Source organism: Acanthochromis polyacanthus, chromosome 24 (genome assembly GCF_021347895.1).
Source record: "Acanthochromis polyacanthus isolate Apoly-LR-REF ecotype Palm Island chromosome 24, KAUST_Apoly_ChrSc, whole genome shotgun sequence".
In the NCBI taxonomy this organism is placed as follows: Eukaryota; Metazoa; Chordata; class Actinopteri; family Pomacentridae; genus Acanthochromis; species Acanthochromis polyacanthus.
The window spans coordinates 1,866,623-1,887,669 of NC_067136.1; the positions used below are offsets into that span (position 1 = coordinate 1,866,623).

The following is a 21,047-nucleotide window of genomic DNA, read 5'->3' on the forward strand; positions in this document are numbered from 1 at the left end:
AACGTTCCACCTTTGTAAATCTGTCACTCTACAGGAACGTCCTATGAAGAACGTTCTGTCATCTGAGGCCTCTGTTTTCCAGATGTTGTGTTTAGAACATCCTTCTTTTGTTAACATTGTGGAAAAGTCTTATAGAAGAATGCTCTGTACTGTGTTCCTTCAACAAAAAGGCCAAATGTTCTGCATAGTAAAACGTTCTGTCATCTGAGGCCTCGATAATATCTGGAAAACATTTGTTGAATTTTGGTTTGAGAACGTTCTTCTTTTGTTGCCATGAAACATGGTTAGAATGTGTTATAGAGGAATGTTCTCCCTGAAACATGGTCAAATCATTATATAATGTTCCATCTTTATGAACATATCACATCACAGGAATGTCTTATAAAGAACGTTCTCTCATCTCATCCTCAGTAACGTCTTATAGATGTTTTTTGAATGTTGGAGTAAGAACGTCCTTCTTTTGTTTTCATTGTGGAAATGTTCTATAGGAGAACATTCTATAATGTGTTCCCTACAAAAAAGGCCAAATGTTCTGTATAATAAAACGTTCTGTCATCTGAGGCCTCGATAACATCTGGAAAACCTTTGTTGATTTTTGGTTCCAGAACATTCTTCTTTTGTAATCATGAAACATTCTCCTGTCTTCAATATCCCCTAAACATCCTCAGAACATTTCTGAATGTTCCACCTTTGTGATTACTTTACATCACAGCGCTTTCTAAAGAACGTTGTGTCATTTGAGGCCTCTGGAACATCCTGAAGATGCTTTTTGAACGTTACAGAGAGAAGGTCATGCGTTTGTTTTCATTGTGGGAATGTTTTATCATAAAATGCTCTACATGTTCCCCAACCAAGCAGTCAAAATGTTCCACCCTCAATTTATTATCTGAGGCCTCGAGAACATCTGGAAAACACTTTTTTAAAGCTGCATGGGAACGTTCCACTTTTGTCATCATAGAACATCCTCTGAATGTTGACATATGAAACCATTCTAAAAATGTTCTTTAAACGTTTGATTGGAACACATTTTTAAGGATTAGACTGTGTAGGTGATGCTGTCTGATGTTGTTGGAACGTTCTCCTTAAACATCACAGAAAGACTTTTGGTTCAAACAAAAACCGAGACTCACCAGAGACGAAGAAGAAGATTTCTAGAGGCTGAAGTTTCTAGAAGAACCGACAGAGATCAAAGATTCAGTTAATCTAAATCCAAAATTAATAAATCTTCGGCTGAGGTAGACGACAGAGCACATATTCCCTCACCTGTTCCTGTTCCTGCTCACACACCTGATGAAGTGGAGCGAACCAGTAAACCCAACAACCTGCCTTTTAGATCCTATTCCCACACCACTCTTAAAATCATTTTATGGATTCTTTGAGGAACAATTTTTAAACATAATGAACTGCTCTCTTCAGACAGGTGTCTTCCCCACTGCCTTTAAAACGGCGGTGGTGAAGCCCCTCCTGAAGAAGAGCAGTCTAGACCCTAATGTTCTTAATAACTACCGTCCTGTATCCAACTTACCGTTTTTAAGTAAAATTTTAGAAAAACTGGTTCTTAACCAAGTCAGTGACTTTTTAAACAGAATTAACATTTTAGAAACACATCAGTCTGGTTTTAGGAGGAACCACAGTACAGAGACAGCACTTTTAAAGATTTTAAATGATATCAGGTGGAATTTAGATAATAAAAAACTAACAGTGTTGGTTCTACTGGATCTCAGTGCCGCTTTTGATACAGTAGACCATCATATCTTATTAAACAGACTCAGACACCTGGTTGGCCTCTCTGGTACTGTGCTTAACTGGTTCAACTCTTATCTCACAGACCAATGTTTTTATGTAAGTATGGATACGTGTTCCTCAGGAACCCATAAAATTAGGTGTGGGGTTCCCCAAGGGTCAATTTTAGGTCCCATTCTTTTTAATCTTTATATGCTTCCTCTTGGGGACGTCATCAGGAGACACGGCATCAGTTTCCATAGCTACGCTGATGATACACAGCTGTACAGTGCCGTGTCTCCTGATGACACAGGGCCAATTGATGCTCTTTTAAAGTGTATTTTAGACATTAAGTCATGGATGGCAGCGAACTTCCTGCAGCTCAACCAGGACAAAACTGAGGTTTTAGTTATAGGTCCTGAAGATCAGAGAGAGAAACTTTTAATTAAATTACAAGATTTTAAACCAGCAGAATTTGTAAAAAACCTGGGCGTTATTTTTGACTCTGAGCTGAATTTTATCCCACATATTAAAAACATAACAAAGATAGGTTTTTATCATCTTAAGGGGCCAGTTGTTCAAAATAAGTAATCTGGATAAAAATTATCCAGATTTGGAAATCCCATTTCTTGCTATCCAGCATCAGGTAATCCGTCTTACTTTTATGCCGGTTTTTCAAAGCAACATTGGATTGGATCATCCTGATCCAGATACACAGTTTTTGAGATTACCAAATCCGGATTTCCAGTGCTCTAAATGGGAAAACATAACACAATGTGGGCTACTGGCAATGTAAAGAACAGGTAAAACAGCCAACACGGGGTCACTAAGTGCTTTATATTTTGAGACAAAACACAAAAATAAGATAAACATCCACTTCTATATTATTTTTTTTATGATCACTCATCTGAGCAACAATAAATAACAAATACATTAACAAATACACCATGGATATTTTTGAAAAACTCTTAAATTGAAAAATGGCTAGATGTCCAATCATTAACTATATAAAGAATGTTCAGGGTTCTTCATCGGAGTATGAGAGACCAGCATTTTGAAGCCCGGCTTTTAGGAGGCAGATCTGAAGTTTAGCCCTGGTTTGCTGCAGTTTGGCCAGCTTGATTTGTTCCTCTGCCAGGAGTATCTGCTTCTGCTCTTTCAGTTTCTCGTTCAATGAGCAATTTGTAGGCATCATTATTAGTTGGCAATGGACGCTTCAAGCCTCCTTTCTGAGTTCCTGTGGCTGGTGGCTCTACAGGTGAAGGTCCAGGTTGTTCTGCAGTAATTGGGCTGATGAATCACAGAAATACTGAATATATTATTTTTGTTTGTTATTCAAATCTGTTTGGGGAAATCCGTTTATGTTTTGGGGACAAGATCATTTTTATTTTATTTTTACTTTCCTATACTGACAGGGGTAATTGGTAGCCTATGTCTACTTTATGTACTTTATCACTAACAACAAACAACAACAAATCAAGTGCAAAATATAAATAAAAGTATGTACACAAATGATACAAATTGATCATTTGACCAATTGTACAGTTTTGCTACATTTTCTTCCTGAAATCCACCTTGAAATCCTACCCCCTGTTGGGATCAGGATAATCCTGCTTTTTGGGATCAAAGTTATCCAGATCCTACTGAAATGCTCTGAACAACACAAACTGAAGGTTTGATCCAGATTCAAACTAGGATTGGATTACATGATCTAATCCGATTTCAGAATCCGTCTTTCCCTTTTGAACAACCCATTTTCAAGATTTGATCCAATCCGATAACCAAAATCCAATCAGATTACCTTTGAACAACTGGCCCAAGAATATAGACAGAGTCCACCTGTTTCTCTCTCAGGCTAGCATGGAGGTGCTAATGCATGCTTTTATCTCTTCTCGTTTAGACTATTGTAATGCCCTGCTCTCTGGTCTTCCCAAAAAGAGTACTTTTAATCTTCAGCTTTTACAAAACTCAGCCGCACGTGTGCTGACAAGGACCAGAGGGCGGGAGCACATTACACCAGTTTTAAAGTCGCTGCATTGGTTCCCCGTCTGTTTCAGGATCGATTTTAAGGTCCTTTTATTAGTTTTTAAATGTCTTAATGGCCTTGCGCCTTCTTATTTGTCCGATCTCCTTTTAACATACCAACCCTCGCCGACCCTGAGGTCCTCTGGCAGCGGACTCTTAATTATACCACAAGCCAGAACTCAAACACACGGCAAGGCGGCATTTAGCCATTATGGCCCCCGCCTCTGGAATAGCCTGCCGGAGGACCTCAGGACTGCAGAGACTGTCGGTGTTTTTAAAGGAAGGTTAAAGACTTACCTTTTTAATCAGGCTTTTAACTGATCTTTTAAGCCTTCTTATATCCTGATGTTCTTATCATTCCTTATTTATTATCTTATGTATTTTACGGTTTTTACTTCCCATTATTTAGTTATTAGCACATTTATTTATTTGTTTATTTTATTTCTTTTAACTCCAGTGTTTCCTCAGGGGGGTCCTCCACACTGGGGGCTGTGTCTGGTCTGCTGCTGGGGGTGTTGTCCTCGGGTCTCCTCGGCTCGGCTAGTTGAGGGGCTCCCTACCTCGGTGTGGGGTCCCTGTGTCAGTCGTGGTCGGGGGGGTCTGGGTGCCGGCGCCTCCGGCGGGCACGGCCTGGAGCTCCTCCCGGTGTGGACGACCCCAACGGAGGCGTTTTCCACAATCGTCAGTGCCACGCCATGTCTTCCTATAGCCAGTGGTGAGAGTGTGTGTGAGTGTGTGTGTGTGTGTGTGTGTGTGTGCGCGTGCAGTTGTGTGCCTATATGGAGGGAGGGCGGGATGGGTATTCTTATTTTTAATGTTTTTAAGTGTTGTACAGCACTTTGCGCTGCTTTTTTTGTATGAAAAGTGCTTTATAAATAAAGTTTGATTTGATTTGATTTCATCCAGAAGGGGGGAGATGCAGGAGGAACTCTGATTATTTCTAACACAATGTCTCATTAGATTATTTAAAGGAATCTGAATATTTAGTATGTTTAATCTGTTGGTTTATTGTTCACCTTTATGACCTTATATGGTCGGTTTCCTGCTTTGTGGTCACTTCCTGTTTAAATGGAAGATGATTAATGCCACAAAGCATTTATTTAATTATACAAGAGGCTAAGTTTTATTTTATATCAATGTATACTTCAATTATTTTTATTGTTTTTTGTTTTCATTAAAAATATATTTTATATTTGAAAATGTATTTTTTGTTTTGTTTTTTAAAGTTTAGCTTTAGTTTAGGTTTGCTTAAATTAATTTCAGATATATTTAGTAATTTATTTTTTTCATGCTTCTTTGTTATTTTTGCTCAGTATGTTTTCAAAATTTCTTTGTTCCTTTAGTTTTTATATTTTATTCTAATGTTTTCATTTTTAGTTTTCATTTGTGCCTGTTCATATCAATTTTAAAAGTACGGTTCACTATTTTTTCTTTTCTGTTTATTTTTCTTGGTTGAAATGCTTTATTCCTAGTTTTTTTGTGCTTTTTAAAATTTATTGTGATTGTATTTCTATCATTTTATATTAATCTTTACTCTTTCTGTGTTTTACTTAATTTTAAACATTTTTTTATTTATTATATATATATATTTTTTTACTTATTTTTTCTATAATTTTCTTAATTTATTTAAAGGTAGTTTATTTACTTTATTATACTGCATTATTTGTTTTATTCTTCTTAAATTTTTCTTATTTCTTTAAATAATTAAATTTTATTTCTTCCATTTGTTAAAATTCATGCTAATTGCATGTTTTATTATTATTTTTGCTTAAATCCAGTTTCTTATTATTTGAATTGATTTTATTTCTTTATATTTTCACTTTTTAAATTCTATCTCAAGCTCTCAACCTGAACAGATTTCAAACAGTCAGAAATAAAGTAAGTAAATAAAGTAAGTTTAAATATTGTAAACAGTGAAATCTTTGAGTCGCTGCCGGGAAAAGCTTCGACCCCAAAGAGAATAAACACAACGAACAAACAAGTTAATGTTGAACCAGTGAATCAACAGAAGAGCCTTTCAACATCGCTGCTCCAGAAACACTGAAGTTTATTAACATCATTTTCAGGAGTTGAACTTGGTCACAGTCGACCAGCCGGTGATGAGTCGGATCCACTCAAAGTAGTGAGAAACCTGCAGGAAAAAAAAGAACCGGTGAAGAAAATTATCATTAGCATCATTAGCATAGCATCCATCACAAGCTCCTGAAAACTTCAAAAGGTTCATTTACACCAAAAACGCAACAAATTCTCACATTTAAGAGCCGGAAAACAACAAATATTCTCAATTTTCTTTCTTACAAACGACTTAAATGTTTAACAATATTTAACAGTAAAAACTGTACAGGGTGCTAACATCCTGATGCTAACATTGTAATTTTCAGCTCAACATCTATGGCAGTTTAGTGCGTTAGCATGCTAACATCATTAGCTCCACACAACGTACAGCTGAGGTCGATGGTTTTGCAAATATTCCTGTAATCGATCAAAAGTTTTGACCTGATAATGGAGCAATATGAATGTCAGAGTTATGATGATTTATCCTCTGGCGAGCATGAACATTTCCACAAAAATCCACTGCATTCAGTTCAACACGTGTCAAGATTCTTCACTTTGAAACACAAATTTTAACATTCAGGTGGTGCTACAGATGACTTCAAGGGATCTCCAGAGTCAGTAGGATTCATCCTCTGGGGAACATGAACATCTGAGCTAAAACTCACCACAATCTGTCAAATAGTTACTGAGATTTTTCACTGAAAACCACTAATTTCAACGTCTGGATGGCACCAGAAAAAATGTCATGAGATCACAGAAGTCAGTGGGATTCATCCTCTGGGGACCATGAACGTCTGCAGTAAATTCAATGACAATAATCCACCAGTCCGTGCTGCTGTCTACATACAGTTCAACTAATCATGCAGCTACTGGAGAGGTGAGCAGTGTTCTGTTTACCTGCACATAGACTCCAGGTGAGTCGGCCCGGCCGCAGCCCCGCCCCCAGCTGACGATGCCCCACAGGTAGGAAACTCCGAGTTCATCCCGACACACCAGAGGACCTCCGTTGTCCCCGGTACAGGCGTCCACACCGCCATCCAGATTTCCTGGACAGAAAACAAATATTTCCATGACAACGACGAACGCAGCTTCAGGCGGAGACGATTTAATGGAACTGACCTGCACAGATCATCCCGACTTTAAGGCTGCTGTTGTAGAACCTCTGGCAGTCAGCGATGAGGGAAACTTCAGCCCACTGTAGAACCAGAGCTGTAGGGCCAGCTACAGACAGGAAATAGCACAGAACATCATAGAACATCACAGAAACCATCAAAGAACATCACAGAAGCCATCATAGAAACCATCACAGAACATCATAGAAACCATCATAGAACATGACAGAAACCACCATAGAAACCATCATAAAACATCTTTAGTGTTTTGGTCCAACTATAGTGCTGCGAAAAAGTAATCGCCCCCCTGAACCTAATAACTAGTCAGTCTCTTGGCAGCAACAGTCAAATGTTTGTTCCAGTTTGTGAACATCTTTTACATCCATGGAGGAACGTTGGTCGTCTCTTCTCTGCAGAATAGTTTTAATTCAGTCACATTACATGGTTCTAGATCATGAACAGAACCTTCATTTAGTTCTTTTTGAGCCACTCAGAGGTGGACCTGTTTGTGGTCTTTGTGTCCGTTAGGGCTGAGCTTCAGGTCATGAACTGATGATGGATGTTCCTAAGGAGGATTTTCTGATGGAGAGCAGAATTCAAGACAAATCATCCAGGTCCTCCAACCATCACACTACCACCACCATGTTTCACTGCTGCTATCATGTTCTTCTTGTAGAATACACTATTAGCTTTACACCAGATGGAACGGACCCATGTCTTCCAGAAAGTTCCACCCTTGAGTCATCAGTCCACAGGATGTTGTCGCAAAAGTCTTGGACGAACTTCAATGTCCTTTTTGGTCAGTAGTGGTTTGACTTTCTGGAATAGATGATGATGTTCTTGGAGAAATGTTTTCGTTGCTCCACTCCTGGGAAGGTTCTCCACTGTTCCATGTTCTCCATTTGTGGATATTGGCTCTTACTGTGGTTCTCTGGAGTCCCAGAGCCTCAGCAGTGGGGCTGGAAACCTCCAGATTGATGAATGTCAGTGAATTTGTTCCTCATCTGTTCTTGAATCTCTTCAGAACTTGACATCATGTACTCCTTTCTGGGACTCTTTAGCTGCTTCACAATGAAGACAGGTTCTAGTTAGTGATGTTTAAGTTCAACAAACCTGTCAGGAATCATAAGTGAGTCTGGATGGTGAAACTGAACCCAGTGGGTAGATAAGTAGCTAAGGAGGCAAACATTTTTTCACATAGAACAAGACAGTTTGGAGAGCATTTTACCTTTGATAAAATAAAACCACAATTCAAAACTTTTGTGTTTTCGTGGATTATCTTTGTCTAATATTAAAATTAATTTGATGATCTGGAAAATGTAGGTGTGACAAATACACAAAAATAGAAGATCTCTGTAGGGGGGCAAATACTTTTCCACAGCACTGTACAATACAAGGAAACACCTACAGCCAGCTCTTGGTGCAGTACCACCCGTGGCCACTAGATGCTGCACCATGTGCTATTTTCAGCTGTGAAAACGGAAGGATAAAAACGTTTATTTCGGTGGAGAACAGTGTCATGTACAGATGTAGAAATTTGTGGATTCAGTCAATAAGGTTGTGGTCAAAGGTTCCCATATTTTGAGACCATTTACCACCTGAGAAAAATTAACAAGGAGCTGAGCTGAGCTAGCAGCAGAGTGGAGGTTCTGGAGGTTGTGGTACCTTGCCTCAGGCGTCCCCACCCAGAGATGGTGCAGGTGTGGTTGGGCTGGAAGAGCCTGGAGGTCCAGGGGACGCAGATCGGACTGACGGCCGGGTTCTCCGACAAACACTCCTCTGAGTTTTCAAGTTTCTTCAGCTCCAGCAGAGCGATGGCGTTCTCACTGGTGTTGGGGTTGAACCTGTGGTAGAGTTTCACATTTTTACCTGAGGTTTAACAAAAGGCGCAATAAATCTGAATTTAATCCATGATGTTCTCTTCGTAAGCCGACGACACTTTGCTTTACGTTTCTGATGTATTCACACTCATCTTAAACTTTCTGTTCTTGTGCCGTCAAAATTTAGCTTCATTCTTTACAGTATTACCTTTTCAAAATAAAACACTTTGCACAGCTTTTCTTCAGCCACACTGTGCTTTGTACACCAAAATGTTTTCAGTCATCAGTTATCAAAAATTCCAACCGGTTTTTGTTTTATGTGCTTTCCACTGTTAAACGCTCCCGTCTGCCGTACTCTTTACAACAAATGTAGATGGAATGACTTATCGTGAAAAGTTTAACAGGTGTGACAAGATAAATGAGACATAGTGCCATTGTTAAGTATGAATCTGCAAATAAATAAATACATAAAAATTATAAATGTCAAATGTAGAGAAGTTAGAATATTTAAATACCTTGTTATTCATTTTAACATTTATTTGTACATGTATTCCTGCATCTATTCTGTACATACAGTTACCTTATGTTTAAAACATGAGTTTATTTATTAATATATAATTTTAGAAAATCATTTATATTTATTTCTTCTTTTAGTAGTTATTTATATAAATGATATTTATTTGTGTATATACAGTATTTATTTTTAAGTTACTCTATTTTTCTGTTTATTGAAAAACTGTGTTTAGATATAGTGTCAGTTTATTTAAAGTATTTTAAAGCTATTTATTTTTATACAGTATCAAAAGATCGGTTTATTTAATGCATGTAAATTATTGCATTTACTGTATTTTTTATAAAACATTTTATTTCCATTTATGTTTAAAATATTTCTTGACTTACTGCATGAAAATGACTATTTTTCTGTATATTTAGAAACATGTTTACTTATTGCTATTTATTTAAAAATATATATTTGTATATACATGAGTCACTCTTGCTATTTATATTTAAAAGCATCTATTTTCCTGCAATAATATTTATTTGAAAAACCCAAAAGATATTTATTTACTTCATACAAAAATTATTGAATAAATGATTCATGCATTGTTTCTACATATAATACCAGTTAATTTATTTAAAAATGTGTAGAAACTAATATGTTTTCCCATATGTTTTTTTAAAAAGGCATCTATTTTCATTTTATTCCATTTATTTATCTTCTTCTTCATGTTTTTGTGCAGTGATCGACTCGTCATCCTGAGCAGGAAGACCCGCCCACCGCCGGCTGATTGACAGCTGCTAAAATCAACACTGAGAGGAACAAAGAAAACCAGAGGGATGTAATATAGTCAGTTATTCCTGATCTCACTGTGGGTGGATGAAGACGTTCTGGACTGAAGCTGTGTCCGTCGTCTTCTCAACTCTGTCTCTTCGCCACAGAGAAAACTTCACGCTGATCGCAGCCGGATTCAGACCGGCTGGAGGGGCGGAGTAGGGCCTGGAGGACAGAAAAGAGACACATCAACTGTTTTAGTCACTTTTTCTTTTACTGCCACGTCTGTTTGGCCTTAAATTGGTTTGGTTATCTGATTTAAAGTGTTCATTTATTGAGATTTTAATACATGAAACTGTAAAAACAGAGCAAATTGTCAGATTTCCAACTTTCAGGTGGTCTCCTGGTTTTCATCAGAATCCCTTCGTTCTCTTGCCTTTAAAACTCTCGGCCTCCCCCCTCTCACATGTGCCTGGATAAAGGACTTCCTCACCAACCGGCCCCAGGCTGTGAGACTCGGCCCCCACCTGTCCTCCACGCGGACACTGAGCACCGGCTCCCCACAAGGCTGTGTGCTGAGCCCCCTCCTGTACTGCCTCTACACCCATGACTGTCGTCCGGCCCACAACAGCAACCTCATCGTGAAGTTTGCTGACGACACAACAGTTGTCGGACTCATCTCAGGAGAAGACGAGACAGCCTACAGAGGGGAGGTCCTGAAGTTGGCAGCTTGGTGTTCAGAAAACAACCTGGCTCTGAACACCAAGAAAACAAAGGAGATCATTGTCAACTTTAGGAAGCTCGGCACCGATCTAGCCCCCCTCTACATCAACGGTGAGTGTGTGGAGAGGGTCCACAGCTTCCGGTTCCTAGGCGTCCTCATCTCCTCCGACATCTCCTGGACGGACAACACCACGGCGATCATTAAGAAGGCGCAGCAGCGGCTACACCTCCTGAGGGTTCTCAAGAAACACAACTTGGACCCCACCCTGCTGACGACCTTCTATCGCTCGTCCATTGAGAGCCTGCTGACTTACTGCATCACAGTGTGGTACGGCAGCTGCACCATGGCAGACAGGAAGGGGCTTCAGAGGGTTGTTAAGACAGCACAGAAAATCATCGGCTGCCCCCTCCCCTCCCTGATGGACATTTACACCTCCCGCTGCCTTAAAAGGGCAGGAAACATCATCAAGGACAACTTCCACCCTGGTTCCGACCTGTTTGTCCTGTTGCCCTCAGGAAGGCGCTACAGGTGCATCAGAACCAAAACAAACAGACTCAAAAACAGTTTCTTTCCAAAAGCCATCACCACTCTGAACTCAAACATGCACTGACATTCCAACCCTCCCTCCCAAGACTACCTCATAACCGTCTACTGTGCAATACGGACTATTCTAATGTGCAATATCACACTGACCATGCACTTTTTATCCTTTTTAACTGTTTTAACTTATTCTTTTTTGTGATTTTTATTACATGTATCTTGCACTGATGGAGATGCTCTAAATCTCATTGTCCTTGTGTATAGTGACAATAAAAGGCATTCTATTCTAAAACTTCGCCCAAAACAAACCGTCAGCAATAAACAGATTCAACAAAAAAAAAACAACAACTCTGGGCTCTGCTGGGCCACAGTGAAGCCATGAACGACTCAGCTGAGAGTTTTAGGTTGAACAGTGTTTCCAACAGTTTAACAGCTTACGTGCCTGTATAAAGGCTACACTGTTCCTCGTCTTTGTTCAGATTCTGCTCTGTTCATGTCGACTCCTTGTCCAAGTAAAACTTTGCTTTAATTTTGTTGTTTCCAGTGTCAGTGACATCTGTGGGCAGGTTGGTTCCAGAGCAAATAATGAAAGAAATGCAGCTTTTGTCTTTTGTTAGGATTCCAGAATACATCTCCAGCCGTGGACGTGCCAGATTTGACATTGTTTGAAAAATGAGCTCACAGTGAGGAAAGAATGTCCATAAAGAGACAGAAATATAACTGAATAAATCAAGGACTGTAAGCAGACGTGAAATGAGCATAAACAGAAAATCAGCACCAAGAGATACGAAACAAACACAAAGACACAACGGCTATCTGACTGAATGACAAAAACACACAAAAAACAAGAAAAACGGCGGAAGAGTTCATATTAGTTATGAAAAATCTGTGAATAAACAACAGTTTCTCACAGGATAAAAGCAGTGGTCGGTTTCATTACCGGACACAGTGAGCGTCGGTCACCACCCAGCAGCCTCCGATATAAACTCCTCCACACTGGAACTCCTGCTTCACCTCCACCCCCACCTGCCACTGGATCTGAGTCTGCACAGAAAAACACATCAGTTTCTGCTTCCATCGACGGGTTTCAGTAAAAAAAAAGAGAGAAAAGAACAACATACATGAAGCTAAAATTCATCAAATCATCACGTTTTTCTCTGATTTGAGTTTTTGCTTGCCTGTGGTCAGCTGACATTTATCTGACAGATCAATCTGTCAGACACTTTGTGAGATTAAATTTAGTCACAAAAGTGCCACATTCAGCAAGTTTTTCAAGCATTTAGATTTAATGGAGCAATAATCAGAAAATATTAACGACAAAAACTTGAAACTTTCACTGTTACTTCTCTATAAATATTAAACTTGGAGGGATAAAAAGAAAACTGTGTGAAAACTGGTTGTAATAAAATGTGGTTAAAGCCACTGACCGGGTGAGTCGGCCGTCCTCCCACCACCCTCCTGAAGCGTCCTCTTCCTCCCTCCTCCTCATCATCCCTGACTCTGGTCACTTTAGGAACTCCACACTTCAGCCTGGACTCCAGGTGTGCTCTGGCCGCCTTCGTTTCTACACAAAAATAAGAATTTGAACTACAAACACTTTTATTTTCTTACAAAAATCACATTAGCTGTCACCTGCAGCATTTATTTTTCAGTCGTTGTTCAGCGACAATCAGCCAAACAGACAAACTTCTGTATCAGTGTGTCCGAATATTCTGAAAATATGTATGTAAATATATGTTAAATATATCTGAAAGTATATGTTAAATACACATGTAAATTTAGATTAAATACAAATAAAGCATGCTTTAAATGCTTATAAAAATGTAATCTAATACTTTACTGTGATAATCAGCCTAACAGACAAACTTTTGTATCAGTCTCTGACACAGTGACACAACACTGCCACCTTCAGGCCAAATAGTGAAATTCAACACTGATCTATATGTAAAAATATGTAAAATATATATTAAAGCATACATTAAATAGATCTGAAAAAGTGCATTAAACACTTTTTAAAGTGTACATTCAATTTATATAAAAGCTTGCATTCAATATGTATGAAAACATAAAATCTGTATGAAAACAAACTTTAAACACATATATGAATGAATGAATTTTTTATTATTGTGTCTTACAAACATTCAGTATGCCCAGCCCTAACATGGGCTTATAAGACACCAAAATAAACACCAATATATAAGTGGAATGTGAATATTCATTATGTAAAAAATGTGTTGAATACGTATTACGGCATACATTAAATAAATATGAAAATGTACATTAAATACATTTTCAGGCTTATGTAAAATCTGTATGAAAACAAATTTTTAAAATGATAAAATTGATATAAGCACAAACAGGAATATTCATTAAAAATATACGTAAATATATTTAAAAGTGGTTAAAATACATTTGTTAAATACATATGTAAATTTGTTAAATACATATAAATATATGCTATATCTATAGTAAAATAAATGTTACATATGTATGTAAATATATGTTATATAGTTATATATGTGTGTATATATATATATATATGTGTGTGTGTATATATATATATATATATATATATACACACACACATATATATGTGTGTATATATATATATGTGTGTGTATATATATATATATATATATATATATATATATATACACACACATATATATGTATGCATTAAATATGTATGTTTATATATATGTTAAATATACTATGTATCTATATAATAGTTTGCTAGCTAACATTTGAATGTGTTACTAAATACATGAATATTTAAAGTACATGTAGATATATTTACATACCACTTTTAGGAGAGATGTACTCTGGAAAAACACACGAAGAACAAAATATGTGAGCAGATACGTTACCATAGCAACAATACAGTATGACATGGCAGCGATACGACACCGTGGTTACCTGTGAGAGGAGGGAGTGATGGCAGAGGCCCTGTGGGGTAGAAAACATGAGACTTCAGCTGGGATCCTGTTTGTTTACCTGTGATCAGCTGATGTTTACCTGTGATCAGCTGATGTTTACCTGTGATCAGCTGATGTTTACCTGTGATCAGCTGGTGTTTACCTGTGATCAGCTGGTGTTTGCTTGTGATCAGCTGATGTTTACCTGTGATCAGCTGGTGTTTACCTGTGATCAGCTGATGTTTACCTGTGATCAGCTGATGTTTACCTGTGATCAGCTGATGTTTACCTGTGATCAGCTGATGTTTAACTGTGATCAGCTGATGTTTACCTGTGATCAGCTGGTGTTTACCTGTGATCAGCTGGTGTTTGCTTGTGATCAGCTGATGTTTACCTGTGATCAGCTGATGTTTACCTGTGATCAGCTGGTGTTTGCTTGTGATCAGCTGATGTTTACCTGTGATCAGCTGATGTTTACCTGTGATCAGCTTATGTTTACCTGTGATCAGCTGATGTTTACCTGTGATCAGCTGGTGTTTGCTTGTGATCAGCTGATGTTTACCTGTGATCAGCTGATGTTTACCTGTGATCAGCTGGGATTCGTCCTCTCCTCTCAGACAGTCCACCTGGCCGTCGCCCAGCCTCTCTCTGTGCAGACACACACCTGAGCTGCAGAGGAACGCTCCGTTCCTGCATCCTGGAGGCACCAGATGTTGAAGGAGATGTTGGAATGAGCATCACGTTATAATGGGATCATTAAACAGGTTTCTGTCCAACCATGCAAGTCATTATTGACATGTTCTTTAAACACGTATGAAAACATTTATTCAGAACACGTGAAAATGTACACTGGATGCGTGTTGAAGTGTGTACATGGTGTGTATTTGTGTGTTACCTCGGCAGCACATCTCGTCACTGCGGTCACCACAGTCGTCAACACCATCACACGTCTGATTGATGGACACACACTTCCTGTTTACACACCTGAAGTCGCACTCCTCACCTGAAACACACCACAGTTACCGTTGTGTTACCAAGGTTAACTCAGTAACACAACAGTGCGACACATCTGAGGCGGTTCGGCACTGACCTGCCAGCTGATCACAGGTTACCGTGGCGACCTTCCCGCCGTCCACCCTGACACTGTCATAGATGTCACACTCAGCCAGCGAGTTCTCGTAACCTTGACAACGGATGCTGACACATTTTACTGGCTGGTTGTCGGTCTGCAGGGCGACGTACGGAAGAGAACCGGTGGAGGCAGCGCCGCTGTTACACAACAACAATACACAACATAACAACAACATAACAACAACACAAGACAACACACAACAACGATACACAACAATACAACACAGCAACATCTGTCTGTTGGTATTTAATAAGTGTTTATGCCTTCAGCACTGCTGGTTCTAATTCTTGAGCCTAGTTCTGGACCTGGTTCTAGTCCTGGACCTGGTTCTAGTCTTGGACATGGTTCTAGTCTTGGACCTGGTTCATGTTCTGGGCCTGGTTTTAGTTATGATCTGGTTCTAGTTCTAGAAGCAGAACTCTCCTGGATGAGACATAAAGGAACATTAGTCTGTTCTTACAGCAGGTGTCCGTTGTCCTTACAGGCCACGTTGGCAGCAGCCATATCCCACAGCTGTTCACACACCAGCAGCTCCTCCCCAGAACTCCCAGTGTTCCCAGTGCTCCCAGTGCTGGGGATAAAGAGCCTGACTACTCCGGTGTTCTGCTCGATGGAAGTTCTGAACTTTGTCTGATGGTCTGAAGTGAGAGGAGACCAGCGTTAGCTCTAGAAGATCCAGCAGTGGTTCGGTCTGTTCACGGTTTGAGGACCAACCTGAGCAGTTTCCTCCAAAGTGGGACATGACGGGTTTCCTGGTCAGACAGGAAGTAGCCATCGCCTGCAGGACAAACCATCTTCAGACACTTCTTATAGAACAACACTTTACCAAGGAAGTTCATGTTTGAGTTGTAAGCGGTTAACTAGTGGTGGTTAGCTGGTTGTGGTTAGCTGGTTGTGGTTAGCCTGGTTGTGGTTAGCTGGTGGTGGTTAGCCTGGTTGTGGTTAGCTGGTGGTGGTTAGCTGGTGGTGGTTAGCCTGGTTGTGGTTAGCTGGTTGTGGTTAGCTGGTGGTGGTTAGCCTGGTTGTGGTTAGCTGGTTGTGGTTAGCTGGTGGTGTTTAGCTGGTTGTGGTTAGCTGGTGGTGGTTAGCCTGGTTGTGGTTAGCTGGTTGTGGTTAGCTGGTGGTGGTTAGCCTGGTTGTGGTTAGCTGGTTGTGGTTAGCTGGTGGTGTTTAGCTGGTTGTGGTTAGCTGGTGGTGGTTAGCCTGGTTGTGGTTAGCTGGTTGTGGTTAGCTGGTGGTGTTTAGCTGGTTGTGGTTAGCTGGTGGTGGTTAGCCTGGTTGTGGTTAGTTGGTGGTGGTTAGCTGGTTGTGGTTAGCTGGTGGTGTTTAGATGGTGGTCTTTAGCTGGTGGTGGTTAGTTGGTTGTGGTTAGCCTGGTTGTGGTTAGCTGGTTGTGGTTAGCTGGTGGTGGTTAGCTGGTGGTGGTTAGCCTGGTTGTGGTTAGCTGGTTGTGGTTAGCTGGTGGTGGTTAGCTGGTGGTGGTTAGCCTGGTTGTGGTTAGCTGGTTGTGGTTAGCTGGTGGTGGTTAGCCTGGTTGTGGTTAGCTGGTGGTGGTTAGCCTGGTTGTGGTGAGCTGGTTGTGGTTAGCTGGTGGTGTTTAGCTGGTTGTGGTTAGCTGGTTGTGGTTAGCTGGTTGTGGTTAGCTGGTGGTGTTTAGCTGGTTGTGGTTAGCTGGTGGTGGTTAGCCTGGTTGTGGTTAGCTGGTGGTGGTTAGCCTGGTTGTGGTTAGCTGGTTGTGGTTAGCTGGTGGTGGTTAGCCTGGTTGTGGTTAGCTGGTTGTGGTTAGCTGGTGGTGGTTAGCCTGGTTGTGGTTAGCTGGTTGTGGTTAGCTGGTGGTGGTTAGCCTGGTTGTGGTTAGCCTGGTTGTGGTTAGCTGGTTGTGGTTAGCTGGTGGTGGTTAGCTGGTGGTGGTTAGCCTGGTTGTGGTTAGCTGGTTGTGGTTAGCTGGTGGTGGTTAGCTGGTGGTGGTTAGCCTGGTTGTGGTTAGCTGGTTGTGGTTAGCTGGTGGTGGTTAGCCTGGTTGTGGTTAGCCTGGTTGTGGTTAGTTGGTGGTGGTTAGCCTGGTTGTGGTGAGCTGGTTGTGGTTAGCTGGTGGTGTTTAGCTGGTTGTGGTTAGCTGGTTGTGGTTAGCTGGTTGTGGTTAGCTGGTGGTGTTTAGCTGGTTGTGGTTAGCTGGTGGTGGTTAGCCTGGTTGTGGTTAGCTGGTGGTGGTTAGCCTGGTTGTGGTTAGCTGGTTGTGGTTAGCTGGTGGTGGTTAGCCTGGTTGTGGTTAGCTGGTGGTGGTTAGCTGGTGGTCTTTAGCTGGTGGTGGTTAGCCTGGTTGTGGTTAGCTGGTTGTGGTTAGCTGGTGGTGTTTAGATGGTGGTCTTTAGCTGGTGGTGGTTAGTTGGTTGTGTTTACCTGGCAGTAGGAGCGTAGCTGGTTGTCATGGCAGCAGACGGAGGCCACGCCCCCTGTTGGACACTGGTCAGCTGGTTTACAGAAACAACGTCCGTTGAAGCAGCGCTGCCATGGAGGACAGAACACCAAGTCACACGATTCACGAGTAAACCTGAAGAATAAAACAGACACAATCAACAAATAAACAAGCAAACAAGCTCAGCCAATCAGAGAGCACTCACCTGTTTTCCAGACACTCTGGAGGGCCGAGAAACTCGTCCGTCTTTACAGCGAAACTTTGAGCTGAAAACTGGAGGAGAAATAAATTTCAGCAGAATGCAGTTCAGAAGAATTAGAACAGATTCAGATCTAAAAACATAAAAACTCTCATCAGTGACAGTTCATTAAGGAACACTCATACATGACGGTGGTATAAAACTGCATATTCCCTTCATTTACACACCTAAAGCTGCAGAGAAAGAATTTAAATGTGTAAATAAACGAATTAAACAGGAGATAACTCACCAGGACGGACAGCAACAGCAACAGGAGAGAAACTGAAACCATCCTGACAAACATCATCCGCCTGCTTTAGTCCAAAGTAAAACAAAATAAACTAAATATTCTCCTTCTGTTGTTGTCGAACAGACTCCAGTGTTCACAATGACGTCCTCCATCAATCATTATCTGCTCCGTGTTGACAGACTCCCAACAGTAAACATGACAGACCAATCAGCAAACACAAGAAAACACCAATTTTTAAACTCTAAGCTTAGTAAAGTAGCTGTTTAAAGCTGTGGATCCTAGAAAAGCTGCTTCTTAGCTCGTATTCTGCTCATTATGATCAATATTCAGATGTCACAGGAAAAGATTTGCAGTTTACTTTGATGTCATAAAACACTCTTGTTTAGGTTTGCTAACATGTTTATAGATTAAACATATCGGTTTGGAACCATCTAACATTTAGAAAATTAGTTTCACTTGGTTTTTTTTTTAATTTAAAAGATTAGCTGTAGTTTCTGTTTCACGGCTGAGCTTGTGGTTTTATTTATTGGGTGAAATGAATTAGGGGGTTAGCTAACATTTTAGTTTGACAGCTCAAATAAATCTGGGGTCAGCAAACGCTTTTCATAAATAGATAAAACAAATTTAGGGTAGCTAACTTTTTTATTCAATGGTTTAAACAAATTTGGGTTAGCTAACATTTTTATTAAATAGCTAAGACAAATTTGGCTTAGCTAACATTTTTGTTTCGTAGTGAAATCAAATTTGGGGTTAGCAAATTATTCTGTTTAATAGCTAAAATAAATTTGGGAGTTAGCTAACATTTCTGTTTTGCCACATAAAGCAAATTTGGGGTTAGCTAATGCTTCTGTTTCATAGCTAAAACAAATTTTGTTTTTATAGACCCTTTAATGACCCACGTCACAAATGACGTCACAGCTTTAGCTGGAGGCAAAAGAGGAAGCCCGCGGCTGTGACCGAAAGGCGAAAGACTGAGGAACTAGGCTCTATCAACTTTTCTAAAATGTCGTCCTGCTGTGTTTTTGGATGCCAGAATAGGAGGAATGACATTGGCGAACGCAAATTAAAGTTTTATAGGATTCCACCGAACACTCGTGCTCAGAGGGAACGAAGACAGTTGTGGTTAAATGCACTGAGGCGAAAAGACTGGACAGAGACGATCAGCTGCAGTCAATTCCAGCCATTTTCAGTACAAAAAATCGCTAATATTCTATTTTTAAATAAAAAAATATGACGAGAAATACAGGGCATATTGGACGCGCATCGCGAGGTGCATTTCCTTGAAAACGACCTATTCGTGGATTATATACCGACTTAGATATGTTTTGGACAAAATAGTTTACTGGCTTGTGTCGTCTGGATGTCCAAGGTTGGATTATGGCCGTTTTTTGTGGAATATTTTCATCTGTGTGTAATAATGAACCCGGAAATGTGAGTCGCGCTGTGTGCGTTGAAGCCGTGTATAGAGAACGGATGGATGAATATTTGTTTTTGTCGGACAAATGTGTTTATATTACCCGCTGTGGTAATCACATCTGAAAGTGGTTTATACCGGCGGATTCATGAGAATATAAGCTTTCCATCAGCGTATAGTGTTTGTATAATCGCGTTTGCAGCCTTCGGACATTCTTTAAATTCCTATGCAAATTAGTAAGTGTACCGCCGGCGGTACACTGAAGTTTAACGGGTTAAAATGCTCGAGTTTGCAGCGCAAACTCCCAGCGCAAACTATATACTCCCAGTCCCGCTTGACTTCTCGCTCCGCTTTTGCCTCCAGCATAAGCCCCGCCCACAAAAAACGTCACAATGTTTATAAACAAATAAAGGGTCTATTATATAAAACAAATCTTGGGTTAGCTACTGTTTCTCTTTAGTGGCCGACTTACGCTATGCTGAACACATAATTGCTCGAGTTAGCAGCAAGTTCAGGTGTTCAGACGTAAACAAACAGTTTTATTTTGGGCATTTTTACACTTAAACATGAAATGTATTTGACCTCAACAGTCTGATGTTTACAAAGTTTCATTCCCAGCTCCCATTGGCTAATAAAGTTTGAATTAGCTCGCTAGTTTTACCAATTAAATCAAATTTTGGGCAATAAATGGCAAGAGTGCTAAAGTAGCCACACCTGTGCCTGACAGCAGCTGGGGCTGATGGGAAATGTAGTTCTGAGAGTGTTTTACATTGTTTTTTAAATGACAGTTTTGATTAACAACAAAAAATATTGTTTAGTTGCTTCATAAAAACCACCAATTGGACCAGATTTTAGTGAACAAACACAAATATTTACAAGTTAATGTTCGTCTGACTGTTTCTAGAAAGTTTCCAAACCTCAAAGCTGCCAAAATGAGTCACTGGTTTATCTGTAATATTGGTCCAAATGTTCCCAAAGGTTGAACTAAAAATCAACACTGAACCCAGAACAATGAGGCAAAGAAAGACCAAATTAACTTATTTCAGTTCAGATTTATTGAGTTCTCAGGTTTGAACAGAGACTTCGTGCTGATAGATCAAAATATCAACAATTAATCCAAACCAAACACAACCTTTCACACAAGTAAATCCGTTTCTGCGGTTTTTATTCAAATCAGAAGCTTGAGAAAATGAAGCGTACAGACTTTTATTCACAACGCTCCTGACTGATGGAGTCATTTGTCTCTTATTGGCCAAGCCAGTCTTTTTTCTAACATTAATTATCAGATTAGAGGCTAGCGGGGATAGAGAGGACTTTTAATGCCACAAACACACCAGAAGCATCAATAATTCACATTTTTAAAGACTCTCTCCAATAGTTTCATGTTCGTGAACAATTTTACCTTTGGCAA

At 40.0% G+C, this 21,047-nt stretch overlaps 1 protein-coding gene across 50 annotated transcripts; it reads right to left on the minus strand.

Moving 5' to 3' along the window:
- Positions 1–5,777: 5,777 nt before the first annotated feature.
- On the minus strand, positions 5,778–18,389 carry LOC110971507 (complement factor I-like). 50 transcript variants are annotated; one of them, XM_051944312.1, is made up of 20 exons: positions 18,223–18,389; positions 17,940–18,007; positions 17,719–17,869; positions 16,033–16,096; positions 15,779–15,956; positions 15,277–15,455; positions 15,082–15,189; positions 14,707–14,883; positions 14,581–14,643; positions 14,518–14,538; positions 14,350–14,412; positions 14,188–14,286; positions 14,073–14,093; positions 12,699–12,835; positions 12,212–12,315; positions 10,104–10,232; positions 8,580–8,758; positions 6,922–7,023; positions 6,700–6,848; positions 5,778–5,878 (listed from the first exon to the last, which is right to left on the minus strand). In XM_051944312.1, the coding sequence occupies exons 1-20, from the start codon at positions 18,277–18,279 to the stop codon at positions 5,810–5,812; spliced, it is 2,118 nt and encodes a 705-aa protein (XP_051800272.1). In that variant the 5' UTR covers positions 18,280–18,389; the 3' UTR covers positions 5,778–5,809. The 50 variants fall into 50 exon arrangements, with proteins under 50 accessions (XP_051800272.1, XP_051800255.1, XP_051800249.1 ...); XM_051944295.1 differs by having other exon boundaries at positions 14,350–14,454; XM_051944289.1 differs by having other exon boundaries at positions 14,350–14,475.
- Between the last annotated feature and the right edge of the window lie 2,658 nt (positions 18,390–21,047).

Bases quoted from the DNA above. Each gene is read 5' to 3' on its own strand.
- LOC110971507 (XM_051944278.1), bottom strand. From the start codon at position 18,279: ATGATGTTTGTCAGGATGGTTTCAGTTTCTCTCCTGTTGCTGTTGCTG. The intron at 15,456-15,778 runs GTAAGAACAGAC...GTTGTGTAACAG, and splicing joins AAGGACAACGGACACCTGCT to CGGCGCTGCCTCCACCGGTT. The intron at 14,094-14,187 runs GTAACCACGGTG...GTGTTTTTCCAG, and splicing joins ATCACTCCCTCCTCTCACAG to AGTACATCTCTCCTAAAAGT.